Here is a 14,779-nt window from a genome sequence, read left to right as displayed (position 1 = left end):
ATTAAATTTTAATATTATTATTTTTTAAACGAATAAAAAATGTTTTTTAAAAATAAAACGAACACAATTTGTCAGGGGTTAACCCCTGGCAAAGTCCGTGTCATGTTTTGAAAAGACTGATGTGATGCTGACACATCTGCAAAAGCCTGCATTGAGTAGACAATGCGGCAGAGAAGCCTGCAATTATGCAGATACATTTTGCCAGGGGTTGTGCCAGGGGCTGTGCTAGGAGCGCATTTGCCAGGAGCTAAAGCCCTGGCAGGGTCATTTGCGATGAGCGGATTTGCTAGGTATTCTACCCCTGGCAAAACTCCTGGCAAACGTCCATTTGCCAGGGCTTTCTGCATTTTGCCAGGGCTTCCGCCCCTGGCAAAATGCAAGATTTCTTGTAGTGGGAATTCTATGCTATCTTTACATTCCAACTTCGAGGTGAAGTTTGTTAGGAGACAAGCGAACATGGTTGCTCATAGTTTAGCTAGGGCGTCCTGTTCTTGGGCTAGTCACCGTATTTTTGATTCTTATCCTTCTTGTATTAAATAGTGGTTGATTAATGATAATAGTTAACTTTGTTTCGGTCAAAAAAAAATTATATAATTTTGTTAGATTTTTGTTTTTGATAAAATATTATTAAACATTATTTGAGTTGTTAATTTTAATTACTCAAGTTAAATTTTATATGAGTCAAATTCTATTTTTTTATTTTTTTTTGCGTATTAATGAATAAAATTACGTTTTCAAAAAAAAAAAATACCTAATTAAAATTAGAATTTATGAAATTTGAAAATATAATTAAACTCAATTATTTAACTCAATAAACAAGATAAAATATAAAGATAAAAGTTACACCAAAATCTATCACTCACTTTATAGATAGATATATCATAGATATAGAAGAAAAAAGAATATATATTTATAGAAAGCATATATATTAAGTCTATTTTGAGTGATAGATTTTGGTCACCATATTTATATTCATAGATAGAGTCTATTTTGTATTTGTAGAAAGCATATATTTTAAGTTGAAAAAAAAGGCTGATCATTGAAAAACAATGGTAATGAATATTAAGCATCCTGCATTTTACGTGATTATTTCCACTTGAAGAAAGTGAATAATTCAAGGTTGTTACTTTGGCAAAAAAAGTGTATTTAGTGGGCTAATGAACAATGTGAAATCAATTAGTTAATTCACTTTATGCATTAGAATAAAATTTGGCAGCAAAACTATTTACATTTACAACTAAAATTCATGGCTGATTGTGGAAATTCACTTTATGATAAGTAATATTAGCTTTGCTGCACTTATACGTGTAATATGCAATAAAAAAATGTGAACTACCAAAATTTTTATTTTTCTATTTATTGTTTGAAAAAAATAGTGAATTAATTAGTTAATTGCACTTTATGCTTGGGAGTTGGGACTGTAATTTGGCGGTACAACTTTTTTTCATTTGCCTATTTGCTTCCCAATGTCATAATTAACGTGGTAACAAATAACAGAGTTTATTTCATATATCTGTTAGACTTCTCCACACTAATAATTCAAATATGCTTATTTTGGAAAACTTGGATGACATCACTTTTTTTTAAAGAAGCTAAATTACTTGGATGACATGACTTACTTTCAAAATAGAGCTATATTAACAACTAAAAACTCCATTGTTGAGAAGATCAACGAACACATGTTGGATATGATTCCAGGTGAAGAGAAGGTTGATTCCAGCAAGGCAACAGCGGAGATGCGATTGAAGACGTCCATACACCAGAATTTTTAAACACTATTGTTGCTTCAGGACTTCCAAATCACAAGTTAAGATTAAAAGTTGGCGTGCTGGTTATGCTATTAAGGAATTTAGACCAACAATATGGGTTATGTAACAGAACCAGATTGATTATAACTAGGATGGGTAAATTTGTGTTGGAGGGTAAGGTTATATCTGGAAGTAATGTTGTGGACAAAGTCTTTATACCCCGATTATCGATATCACCTTCAGATGTTCGTATTCCTTTCATGTTTCAAAGAAGGCAATTTCCTATAGCTGTCTCATTTGCGATGACTATCAACAAAAGTCAAGGGCAGTCACTGGCACACGTTGGTGTATATCTACCAAAGCCGGTCTTTTCACATGGACAATTATATGTGGCCGTGTCGAGAGTTACATCAAGAGAAGGGCTTAAAATACTTATAATCGACGAAGACGGTGAAGATACAGATGAGACATCTAACGTAGTCTATGAAGAAGTATTTCAAAATATTTGATATGGATGCATATCATTATTGTTGTTCTAAAATTCTCAAAAACCAATTAGTGTCGTATGTACGATTTTATTTCATAACTGATACACTGCATTGTCAACTATATTTATTTTTTCCACCTTCAATTTAACTCATGGGCATCAATGTATGAAATCTTATACTACCTCCGTCCCTAAATATAGGAGCCTTTTGCCAAAATTGTGGAGATTAAGAAAGTTGGTTGTAGTATTAAATTTGTATATAATTACTATTGTTTTTACAATTTTAACCTTTAGAGAGAGAGTTAATTTATGTTTTCAATATAATATTTATTGTTGATTGAAGAAAAAAATGCAAAATAAATAAGGGTATGTTGGTAAAGAAATAATTAATGTACTTGAAAATATCAAAGGGGTCTTATAAAAAGGGACAAATTATTTTTTCAAAAGGGTCTTATAATTAGGGACGGATGTAGTAGCTTATAAGACCCGTGCGGCGCACGGGTAGGCTATCTAGTAAATATTCTAAAAACATTAATCCAACCCATGGGCTTATAAATCAACTAGACTAGATGAGTCTTACTTCTAGTTCTATATATAGCCGTTGGCGCTTCCGAAGAAATCAACTTCGCTCTCAAACTGAAACCCTAATTGATACAATTCCTCTTCTATATATAATCTCTCCCTCTTTTCTCTTATCACTAAAATCTCTCTCAATCTCTCTCTCTCTCTCTCTCTCTCTCTCTCAGCAATCAAACCCTAATTCATAAAATTCCTCTGCTACAAGCACGCTATCACAATAACTGATCACGTTTCGTGTTCTGCAGGGTTTCGTGTTTTGATTCTTTCGATTTGTTTGATTTTCAATTTGTTTGATTCTATTGTTTTTTAGGGTTTTGTGTTTTGATTCGTTCAATTTGTCTAACTCTTCAATTTTGCAGGAATTTAATTTGTTATTCTATTTGTTTTTTATTATATTTTGTTTCTTTTCTCTCTAACAATGGCTTCAGGTTCTTTGAGTTCTTCCGCCATCAAAACTCAAACACGTTTTCCTCTTCAGGAACACTTACGGAGAAAGACTTCAAATGAAAATGTAAGAAATTTTTTCATTATTAGGGTTTCAAACTTTCAATGTAATTCTGTTTTGAAAAAGAATGAATTTTGAAACTATGTCATGATAACTAACTAGGTACTTTATTGTGAGAATTTCTTTATAAAAATTAAGTAGTTTATTAATTATTTGATGTTTGATTTGTTTGTGACCAGTTGGATAGATTCATACCAAATAGATCAGCCATGGATTTCGATTATGCGCACTACATGGTGACTGAAGGGGCTAAAGCTAAAGGTAAGGAAAACCCACATGTGTGCTCTCCTTCCAGAGAAGCTTACAGGAAGCTACTTGCAGAAGCTTTAAACATGAACAGGACCAGAATTCTAGCTTTCAAGAACAAGCCACCTACGCCGCCAGTTGATTTCTTCTCTCATGATATCATTACTTCATCAACTCTTCGACAAGATAAAACCATCAAGCCCCGGCGAATTATTCCTCAGGTGTGTGTGTATTTCTTAATGATATATATTCATATTTCATATATTTTATCATTATCGATTTGGTTGCATGAACTCTAGTTTAAATGAACTCTAGTTTAAACGGCAAAAGTCCGATTTTAAAATTTTGTACTTGATTAGTTTTTGAAAATCAAGTGGGTCTGAGTTGTTTTCGTAATCGTTTGTATGGTGTGTGTAATCACAATAGTTTGCAATCTTGTGCTAATTGATTTGTTGGTTATCTGATTTGAGAATTTTGAACTTTGGTTTTCTTAATTCTTATCTGAAAGTGTTGTATGGTGTAAACCAAAATATTTTGTATTTTGTGCTAATTGATTGATATGATGTTTTTCAGACTTCTGAGAGGATATTGGATGCTCCAGACATTGTGGATGACTATTACCTCAATTTACTGGATTGGGGAAGCGCCAATGTTCTTGCAATTGGATTAGGAAACACATTGTATTTGTGGGATGCATCAAACGGTTCCACTTCAGAACTTGTTACCGTTGATGATGAAGATGGCCCTATCACATCTGTAAGTTGGGCTCCTGATGGCCGTCATATTGGCATTGGCTTGAACAACTCTGAAGTGCAGCTATGGGATACAGCTTCAGATAGACAGGTTTTATACTTATCTGGTTTACCCTTCAATCGATACATTATTATGAGATATTCAGTATCCATTTCCTACTACTAGTTTTCTAATATTATTCATGTTATGTTTCTGCAGTTGAGAACTTTGAAAGGTGGGCATAGGCAGCGAGTAGGGTCTTTGGCATGGAATAACCACATACTCACAACCGGAGGGATGGATGGTAGAATTATCAATAATGATGTAAGAATTAGAGCACACATTGTTGAAACATACAGAGGGCATGACCGAGAAGTTTGCGGATTGAAATGGTCGGCTTCTGGTCTACAATTGGCCAGTGGAGGGAATGATAATCAACTTTACATCTGGGATAGAAGTACTTCAACAAGGTGGCTTCACAGGCTTGAAGATCATACATCTGCAGTAAAAGCTCTTGCTTGGTGTCCTTTCCAAGGGAATTTACTAGCTACTGGCGGAGGCAGTGGCGATGAAACCATCAAGTTTTGGAATACCCACACAGGTGCATGCTTGAACTCAGTTGACACTGGGTCTCAGGTATGTTCCCTGTTGTGGAACAAGAATGAGAGGGAGCTACTCAGCTCTCATGGTTTTACACAGAATCAGTTAACACTTTGGAAATATCCTTCAATGGTGAAGATGGCAGAGCTCAATGGTCACACTTCAAGAGTTCTTCATATGGCGCAGAGCCCAGATGGTTGGACAGTGGCAACAGCTGCAGCGGATGAAACCTTGAGGTTTTGGAATGCTTTTGGCACTCCAGAAGTAGCAACAAAAGCTGCACCAAAAGCAAGAGCTGAGCCGTTTTCACATTTGAGCCGCATTCGATAAGTAGTAACATTCGAAACTGTTTAAAAAGGCAAGTTTTTTTCTGGTTAAATACCCTTCACTCCACTTTAAAAAGGAATGGTCTGATGTATATCAAAACTTACCGCATCCCTCTCACTTTAAGGCTTCCAAATGACAAGTTAATTTGGCACGGAGAAAGATGGCTGTTATTCAGTCAGGTCCGAATATCATATGTTTACTTAATAAATTCTTGCATTAACCGGTTCCTCTGATAACAACATTGTGCATGCATAATTATTGGTAAGCTTAGGAAGCAGGTTAAAAATTGCTGCAATTCCTAGTAGTATGTTGTGACCTATGAAGCACGGATACCGGACACCGGACACAGACACTGATACACGGACAATGCTAATAATTTGAGAAAATCACATAATTCAGTGTAATTATGTGTCGGTGTCGTGTCAGTGTTGGACACGACACATGTCTGACACCAGGATACGCCTAATCCTAAGAGTGTCCATGCATCATAGGTTTTATGTTTAGGGTCAAAGTAGGATTCGTCTCTGAGTTATGTCGAAGCTGTGCTTTGGGAGTAGTTAGCACCCTATTTTCTTTAATTACCATCTGTATCATCTTCTTCCTTGGCTGTGTTACTATTGATTCATTGGTAGGATCTGTTGGTTCCTATCATGAGGTTTGTCCTTTATGCTTTCAAGAACAAGAAGTGGATGCCCATTTATTCATACACTGCCCTCTGGTTTTATAAGTATGGTTTGTATCCCCTTGGGGACCCGACCACCGAGTTTGTTGGATGTGAATCAATTGCTGATGGGTGGTTCAACTGTAAATAAATGAGTTTGTTCTCATTTTATTCTGCATAGTACAAAACATCAACCTCGAACAAGCTTGTTTAGTTGTTCAATTGGAACTATCCTAAGGGTGAAGACCAATTTGAGCTTGTTCTGTTACTAACTTAATAAACAAACCGAATTCAGTGTTATGCACTAGTAATTTGAGCTTGTTCTGTTACTAACTAACTAAATAAACAAACCTAATTCTGTGTCCCTCTTTTGAGCCATCTCCTACTGGTTAGCTGAAGCTGAATGTTGATGCCGGAATTATGCAAGGTAATGGAACTGTCTGGGGGCTGGTAGTGAGAAACAACTTGTCTGAAGTAATTTACGCCGCAACAAAGAAGTGTAATCTGGATGTCGAAGCACTAGTAGCTGAGACTCTTGGTTTGCGTTGGATTATGCAGGTAGCTCATGATCTCAATCTCTCTAAGGTACTTTTTGAAATGGCAAACTCATGCAACCGACTTAATTATGAATTAGGTCATATTCATAAGTAAGCGTAGATTACTTTAATGACAAACTTCTTTTGGCCCCCATTGAACCTTTTATTTTTGATTGTATGTTATGTGAACTATAGTAGTCGTATTTGTAATTCAGCAGCTCATGATTTAGCTTAAGCTGCAAAACATGTTGGAACCAATTCTTGGATGGGGAATGCCTTCAATTCCATGGACTGGCCAACTTTCTTTTCAGCTTTGTGCTTCTAATATAAGCATTTGCAATTCAAAAAAAAAAAATAAAAAATATTATTAAAAAATATTATTATAGTGGAAAACAACACTTGATTTGCCCGTGGACGTAGTCACACACCACCCATGACAAACCATGTATATCAGTCTTTGTTCTTCTTGCCCTTTGCTCTAAGCTATTTGTGATTCATGTGATCTTGTGGTAAAAATGTGTAACAAATATTTGTATCTCTCTTAAGGGTGAAGACCAATTTGAGCTTGTAAGTTTTATAAAAAAATGATCATTTTATTTTATCTTATTGCAGTTTCTTCTAATTCTTTTTTAAATCTCCATCTCAATAAATAAATGAGTTTGTTCTGTTTGTGTCTCTCATCTTCAATATGCAGATGACACGTTGATAGTGGGCAAGAAAAGTTGGAAAAACATTTGGGTAAGAGAAGCGTATACTTCGATTGTGGATGGTGTATCTATAAATGTTGAAGGTGAACTTGCGAATGTTTGGAGTCATTTAATTTCTGTTAAAAGCTTCAGTGCTAATGTGGAGGATGTTACAAAATCGGATTCCGGCAAAAGATAACTTGGCCAGAAGAGGTGTTTTGAGCGGAGCTGATATTTCTTGTTCATTTGGTTGCGGAAAAGAAGAAAATGTCTCACATGTTTTTTTCGAATGTCGCATAGCAGCAGAGTTGTGGCAAGAGGTTCTAAAATGGATAAATTTTTCTACCTCTGCATAATACAGTATGAATTTTCAATTCATCAGTTTGAAGGTTTAATAGGAGCCGGAAGGGTACAAGCAGAAAGGTTCAGACTTATTTGATTTGCTAGCATATGGATAATTTGGAAAGAGCGAAATGAAAAAACTTTTAGAAACAAAAACAGGTCGGCTGAAGCGTGGCTAGAAGATATAAAACTGTTGTCATTTAATTGGTTAACTAGCAAGTTGCCTGGGTTTAATTACTCTCTCAACCAATGGATTTTAAATCCACTGGGTTGCTTGGGAGTAATTAGCTGCAGGTAGATTGTGAGAGTTGTTAACAATTTGGAGAGGGGATAGTCATACAGGAACAAATTTATATTGATTTTTTGTGGTTTTGCAGGTCCGGTTCTGCGTCATTAGGCGATGGCTGGGATCAATAGTATCTGCTCAATAGTTTACTTGTCTGGTGTATCTCATTTTTCTTTTCTTTTTGTTACTTTTAGTTTCAATTAGTAGAGGAGTTATTGTTCCATTTCCTTTCTTTTACTCCCATAGTTTGTTGGTTCTGGGAGCAATATTGGCAGACTATTTGGCTTGTTTGTACTTTGGCATAGCTTCTGCCTTATGAATGATTTATTTAAGTTAATATATTTTGGCCTTTCAAAAATAAATGAGTTTGTTCTGTTACTTACTAGTGAAGACCAATTGCTGCTTGTTCTCATTTTATTCTTCATACTACAAAATGTCAGCTTCCAACAAGCTTGTTTGGTTGTTCAATTGGAACTATCGTAAGGGTGAATACCAACCAATCTGTGCTTAATATACAAACCCAACTCAGTGTTGAGTCCACCACTCAAAGTTGTACAAAAAAATTCATGACCATATCTAATTTTTCTTATTGTAGTGGCTTTCAATTTTTTAAATATCACAATCTGAATAAACATGCGTTTGTTTCATGTTGCGTCAATATAAAAACACATCACAACCAAATGATGTACATGCGTTTATCTTATAATTAGTCTACTTGGTTTTTTCTTTGGCTTTGTTATAGCTATTTTGTTCTAAACTCTCACGTATATAGCTAGCTTATAGCTTTTGAGGCTTATGAACAAAAAGCGTGTCCGGTGTCTGTCACATGTCAGGGTTCGACACACAAACCTGATGCCATTCTTAAATTACTAATGGTATCGGCATGTATGTATCGTGTTCAGTCCAGTATAGGTTTTTGCAAATTTATGATCTACATCGATTTGAAGATAGCTTGGAGTAGAGGTTTTTGCAAATTTATGATCTTACATCGATTTGTTGCTCTAGTACTCATTCCTTTCCTCTTTTGTTTTTGTGGATGTGATTCATTATAATATATATATCCACCAAAATGAGGGTAAATTTGGTGTAGAATTATATGGGATCCTTAATATTTGGAGTCTATTCTTGGTTAATTTTAATTTGGGATGTTAACACATTTTAGCTGATGTGTTGGTTCTATTCTCGGTGTTATTTGAGTGAATCTTATGTTGGTTCAGCTACTACCAAACTACCAGAGTATAGCATGCAATAATTTAGAAGTGAAATGATAACCCCTATTATGCTACATTATGATCTATACTATATTGTAAAGTAAAATTGTGGACTAGCATTATGATGATGTGGAAGCACTTCGATGATATGACAACTCAAGAAAAGCTTCTTAATATGTAAGTTAGTTGATAGCTGATGATTGATAGCTTATAGCGGATAACTGATGACTGATGACTTATAGCTGATAAGCTAGTTGAAGTGTTTGGTAAAATTAGCGGTTCAACTGATTTATAAATGTAAAATGACATAAAAGGACATTCTTATTTCATATTAAAATTTATATTCATTAATATGTAAGTATTTATAATTTATTAATTTAATATATTTTTTTATGCATTATTTTTAGAAAAATATAAAGAGTATCTACTGAAAAAACAAAATATAAAGACTAAAAGATTTCGACGTAAAAAAAAAAAAGTATGGCAATAAAATATAACGAGTTTAATGAATTTAAGTGTAGTAAAAGTATTAAAAAATGTGATTATTGTAACTGGTGTTTTAAATTATTTAGACAAAAAGAATATAGACGTTTTTTTTTTTTAAGAAACAAAAAGAATATAGACGTGAAATGATATATGAAAAACAATTTAAGGCTAACACCTTTAATAAAAATAATTTAAGCCTAACAAAAAGAATTTAAACGTCACCAAAAAAAAGAGTTAAACGTGCCCTTTTTATGAAAAATTATAACGTAGTTCATGAATTTTTTTATTTAAACGGAAGACAATGATCATTTTTATTTATGAAAAAAATATATATATTATGATGTAGGTATATTGCAGTTGCATAAAAACGTAATTTTATCTATTATTACAACAAAGGAAGGCAATGGATATTTATAAGGTAATTATATCTATTAGTTAAATTATAATAAATTATAAAGGATAAAAATGGATTTCAGATAAAATAATAAGGGTAAAAATGGAAGAAATTTTGATAAGCTATAAGCTATAAGCTCAAACGCTACTTGAAATAGCTTCTGAAAAATAGCTTATAAGCTCGTGAAATAAGCTATAAGCTGGTGGTAAAAGACCATTACCAAACAGAGTTTTTTTTGTCAAACGAGCTTATAAGCTAAAAGCTATAAGCTATAAGATCATTTAGTGGGCTTACCAAACAGACACATATATTCTCTCTGGTCACATTTATAAGCAACTTTTACCTTTTCAGATTCATTAAATAAGTAATCTATCTCAAACATAATATAGTCTAGATACGTCACTTATTTAATGAATCTGAAAAAGTAAAAGTTGCTTATAAATGTGACTGGAGGAAGTATCTCTTAAAACTTCTTACTGGACTAGCATTTTGATCATGTGGAAGCACTTCCACCCTCTCTCTTGAAAACTTTGCATTTTCAACTTATTTATCTTTCTAAATAATGTAAAATAAATTAAAAATATAATAAGTCATGTTGAATGTCTTTGCATGTCTTATTTCAACAGGGGAACAATGAATGTCAATATACGCAAGTGCTCTTAAACTTTGGTAATAAAAAAAAAATTCCTATTTTTAGTACAACAAATTGATCTTTCAATTTTTAAATTGTTACAAATTCATTATTTTTCAAAGATTTTTTATGTAATATTTTAATATAGGGCCTTTGCACTAACGTTTCTGCATCTTTAAACCTTTTGTTTAGATAACCTTAAATAAAAAAAGAAAAATACTTATCTTATCATTATGGTAGATGTAGTGTAGGCTCGAAGATAAAAAGATTTTAGCATTTATCTTTCTTACTTTATAAGCTTGTTAGGTCAAGCTATAATGTTGCCCTAATTTAACCCTATTAGGGTTTGCTTTTCCGGCCTAGGCAAATTGGTTATGGAGTGAGGTGCAAGCTTTGGACACTTTAATAAATGCTTCAAATTCAAATTCAAATTTCCTTCCTATATCTACATGACCTTTCATAACCCTTTACTTTGTTTGCCAACTTGACCACTTAATACCTTACTAAATACACCCTAGGCCCAAAGTTAAGCTTTTAGGCTTCCCAAACGCGAAACAACATTGGTTGTTGTTTCTGTCAGGCCGCACTTACCTCAAGGCCTAACACTGGCTCTCTGTAGCTGGGCGCCTAGCGCTTCAGTGCAGACGCCAGTGCTGCAAAAAGACCCGTTTAGTGTGTTTTCACCTCAGATTTTCGTCAAAAACGCCCCAAAAGTGCTTATTTTGGTTCCCCCTTTTCCCAAAATCATTAAAGTCATTTTCTAAGGCTCAAACACATCAAATAAGCTCTTATCACAACCCTCAAAATAGCTTATGAAAAAAATTCACTTAGTTTTCAAATAAAACACCAAGTTTCAACAACAACAACAACAACAACTCGAAATTATCATTACTCAATTCATGAATTATCATTACCAACAACAACCAACAACATTCATAGCATGTAATCATGAATTCACCAACAATCAACAGCAACAACAACTTCATTTACACCATTTTAAGCCAAAACTTCAAATAATTCATTTTAATACATAACAACCATGAAGTTCAAGCACAAACAACAAGTTTATAATCAATTGCACATACCAAAATTTACCAGATAAACATGAGCATGAAAATTGACATCAAAATTCATAAAAGTCTACTTCACAATAAGCACTTATGACCGATAATCAAAAGATGAAATTATAGCTTAATAGAGTGAATGAATCTATCCCCCTTACCTCTATGCCTGAATCCACTAGTTTAAGCTTCAATCTCCTCTCTAGCTCTCAAAACCTTAGCTTTCTCTAGCCTCCTCTTCTTTCCTCCTCTCCAAGTTTGTGATCCACTTTCTCTCTCTACCTCTCAAATTTGTGAAATAAAATAATGAATTGTTTTACCTAGTTTTCTCATAAGAGTTATGTTTATATACAATTCTCCAATTGGGCTAGGTTTCTAATTGTCATAATGGGCTTAACATTCTTACTAACTAATTCTCAAAAGTTACTACTCACTTAAAACACTAAAATACCGAATAATTACCTTCTCAAAATAATAAACTCAACTCACTAGTAACTTAGTAAAAATAATTATTCTTACTAACACTAAAAATAACCTTAATAAAATGACTAATTTACCCCTACTCGCCAAATGACCAACTTCCCCTAAGTCTAAAAATGACTAAAATACCTTATAGGCCAAAAATATACTAATCCTGAATTAAGTACACACAAAGGTAAACAATCACACATAAGCAAAAATGAACACATATAATAAATAATTAAAATAATTTTAGCGAAAAACGGGTTGTTACAGTAAGTACTTAGGAGGTGACATTACTAATACTGAGTAAAATCTATTAAACCTATGATGTAACTAGTTATTAATTAGGGAAACAAACACCAATGGGAGTGAACCGATCCTAGTAAGACCATTGTCCTCGACCTCTTGGTAAGGTACACGCTGATAAGGTTGCCCGTTTTTAGAACTACCAATGGGAGAAGGAGAGTGTGCTATGAGTGTTCTAAGATTTATAGACGGGAAAACCTTTAGGAACACTGGCCAGACCCCACACTAATAATCCTTTTGAAGGTAGCGGATCCTATAGGATTTATAATCCTATACCGGAGCGCGCGTATAACCTTAGTGTGACCATCTTGCCTTTGGAAATTTAGGAATGCCAATTTAAGTTTATGTTTCAATTACCTTTGATTTAGCAAGACCCCACACGTAAGGATCATGGTGCGATCAGCAGGTGCAGTTAGCCATCGGAGGGATAGACCTAGATCAGCCGAGATAGTATAGACCCCTCACGTAAGGATCACCATGCAATCAGCGAGTGCAGCTTGACAACTGACTAGGTTAAAATGTTCCAATGGCCTCATCACTTGTATAGTCTACTTCAGATAACTAAAAGCAACATGAATGTTATTTAATTCCAACAAAATAAATAAGGGGGATTCAAAGAGTTCTAACCCCTGCTTACTTTTCTGCAACCAAAACAAGTAACTTCCTCTGTTGCAACAGATAAAAATTGCAATCTCTAACCCATTACTCAATTATTTTATATCGTCAACTTAAAATAAATAACACAAATTGTTTGGCTGAAACGACAATCCTTGTGGATACGATACTATACGTATCACTTTATTACTTGGTAAATGATTTGATATGCTTGCCTAATCAGACCATCATCCAGCCCCCTTGCACTTACAAAGGATTTCACTATAATCACCATAGATTACAATTTGCTCAAGGACACACCAAGAGACTTCTCAATGCTCAAGCACAATTGCAAGATACTTCTATGCTCTAGGACTCTACCTAAAGACTTATTTGTTCAAGCACATCTACAAGATACTTCCCTTGCTTAAGCTCAACTGCTTAAGACTTTATCCTGCTCAATCACAACAAACTAAGACTTCCTAGATGCTCAAGGTTTCACCAAGAGACTTATATTCTCAAGTACGCATGCGAGAGACTTTCTAAAATGTTTGCCCCAACTGACTAAAAGTTAATTTGTTCTTACACTATTTCTTACAAGTTAGTGTTGTTGGTGTAAGCCCTAGAGGCCAATAGTTTATGTTAAAAACTTATATTATGTATCATGACTTTTATTATTAAATAATATAAATGGCACTCTTTATTATATTTGTTGTAATGCTAATAAAGTCCCTAGGATAGATAGTTCATATAATGGTATATTAAGTGTGACTTAATCATGAGATTACATTATCTTAAAGAACGTTATTCTTAAATGTATCAGTAGTCAAGCTTTAATATGAATTGGGATAATAATAAAGCGTTGAGACTATTATGTATGTAGACTGATGACCACATCTCATGAGTCATAGATATGAGAATTGATCATATTAAGTCTATACATGGGTATAAATATTAGGAGTAATATTTACACTAGATTGACCCACCGTGAGAATACTACATAGTATGTTATGGAAAAAGATTTTCTCACAGTAATAATAGTGTATATCACTCTTAGACCTGAAACCACTATGATCCCTAGATGTGGACTTAAGTGATTTATTGCCATTCTAACGTTGTCTGTAAAAGGATAACCATAACGTTGGCTAATGGGTACTTGATGAATCATGATGAGGGACATGAGTGTCCTAGATGGGATTTGTCCCTCCTCATAACAGGAGATATATCTTTAGACCTCTTGATGAAATATCACTCTAAAGTTGCATGGCCATGCCGAACTAAGTCAATATGAGATGTTGGACTTATTCGTTATTCAGTATATTTCGGGATTAAGAAATATAAATATTGATCTATACAAGGGTGACAATATCTATGTCTTGTGATCAACATAGATATGAGGACAAAGGAGTAATTGTACACATGAATATTGTCATGGAAAAGGCTTTGTCAAATCACTTGACATTCTTGTCACTTGGGTAGCAATGATGTGTTGCTAGATACCGCTCAATGTTTCTAGTATTAAATATTAGATTTAATATTATTGCCAACGTGACTAGAACCTATAGGGTCACACAAAAAAACGGACAAAAGAGAAATATAAGTAAGACTTTTATGATGGGTGCGTTTAGTAAATAACGCTAATTAGATAGCAAAAGACTAAACTCGTTATTGGGCTTACAGAAGCCCAATAGTGACTTCTGACTTGCAGAGCACACTAGGAGTTCTATAAATAGAACCCTTGTGTTGAAGTCTTGGTTACACGTTTTTGAGAAACCCTAAATCTCTGAAACTTCTTATCGCTGGGCTAGCACTTGGAATTGGAGGAGCATCGTTCGTGTGGACTAGTAGAGGCTTTGCTCCTTGCTTAGCTGTGATCGTGATTCACTTTTGCTGCACTTT

At 34.1% G+C, this 14,779-nt stretch overlaps 2 protein-coding genes and 1 long non-coding RNA gene across 10 annotated transcripts; 2 read left to right on the top strand and 1 right to left on the bottom strand.

Annotated features, from left to right (window-relative positions):
• Nucleotides 1-1,900: 1,900 nt before the first annotated feature.
• Nucleotides 1,901-2,257, top strand: LOC146938160 (uncharacterized). Its single transcript, XM_085749592.1, has one exon. The coding sequence runs from the start codon at nucleotides 1,901-1,903 to the stop codon at nucleotides 2,255-2,257; it is 357 nt and encodes a 118-aa protein (XP_085605718.1).
• Nucleotides 2,258-2,778: 521 nt separating this feature from the next.
• Nucleotides 2,779-8,113, top strand: LOC146938159 (cell division cycle 20.2, cofactor of APC complex-like). Of its 8 annotated transcripts, XM_085752174.1 has the most exons (7): nucleotides 2,820-3,325; nucleotides 3,499-3,786; nucleotides 4,139-4,408; nucleotides 4,517-5,255; nucleotides 6,313-6,443; nucleotides 7,116-7,608; nucleotides 7,827-8,113. In XM_085752174.1, exons 1-4 carry the CDS (start codon nucleotides 3,233-3,235, stop codon nucleotides 5,225-5,227), a joined length of 1,362 nt encoding a protein of 453 aa, XP_085608300.1. In that variant the 5' UTR covers nucleotides 2,820-3,232; the 3' UTR covers nucleotides 5,228-5,255; nucleotides 6,313-6,443; nucleotides 7,116-7,608; nucleotides 7,827-8,113. The 8 variants fall into 8 exon arrangements, with proteins under 8 accessions (XP_085608296.1, XP_085608295.1, XP_085608297.1 ...); XM_085752170.1 differs by having other exon boundaries at nucleotides 2,779-3,325; nucleotides 4,517-6,443; XM_085752169.1 differs by having other exon boundaries at nucleotides 2,779-3,325; nucleotides 4,517-6,443; nucleotides 7,116-7,743.
• Nucleotides 8,114-10,544: 2,431 nt separating this feature from the next.
• On the bottom strand, nucleotides 10,545-11,814 carry LOC146938158 (uncharacterized). The gene is made up of 2 exons (XR_015031130.1): nucleotides 11,680-11,814; nucleotides 10,545-11,110 (listed from the first exon to the last, which is right to left on the bottom strand). It is a non-coding gene; the product is annotated as an uncharacterized LOC146938158 (long non-coding RNA).
• Nucleotides 11,815-14,779: the final 2,965 nt, after the last annotated feature.

Source organism: Medicago sativa, chromosome 3 (assembly GCF_051527215.1).
Source record: "Medicago sativa cultivar Bolivia chromosome 3, Bolivia_mono, whole genome shotgun sequence".
In the NCBI taxonomy this organism is placed as follows: Eukaryota; Viridiplantae; Streptophyta; class Magnoliopsida; order Fabales; family Fabaceae; genus Medicago; species Medicago sativa.
Note: the sequence above shows the minus strand (reverse complement) of the source record. Positions and strands in the feature narration are given on the sequence as shown.

Bases quoted from the DNA above. Each gene is read 5' to 3' on its own strand.
- LOC146938160 (XM_085749592.1), top strand. From the start codon at position 1,901: ATGGGTAAATTTGTGTTGGAGGGTAAGGTTATATCTGGAAGTAATGTT.
- LOC146938159 (XM_085752170.1), top strand. From the start codon at position 3,233: ATGGCTTCAGGTTCTTTGAGTTCTTCCGCCATCAAAACTCAAACACGT. The intron at 3,787-4,138 runs GTGTGTGTGTAT...GATGTTTTTCAG, and splicing joins CCCGGCGAATTATTCCTCAG to ACTTCTGAGAGGATATTGGA. The intron at 4,409-4,516 runs GTTTTATACTTA...ATGTTTCTGCAG, and splicing joins ATACAGCTTCAGATAGACAG to TTGAGAACTTTGAAAGGTGG.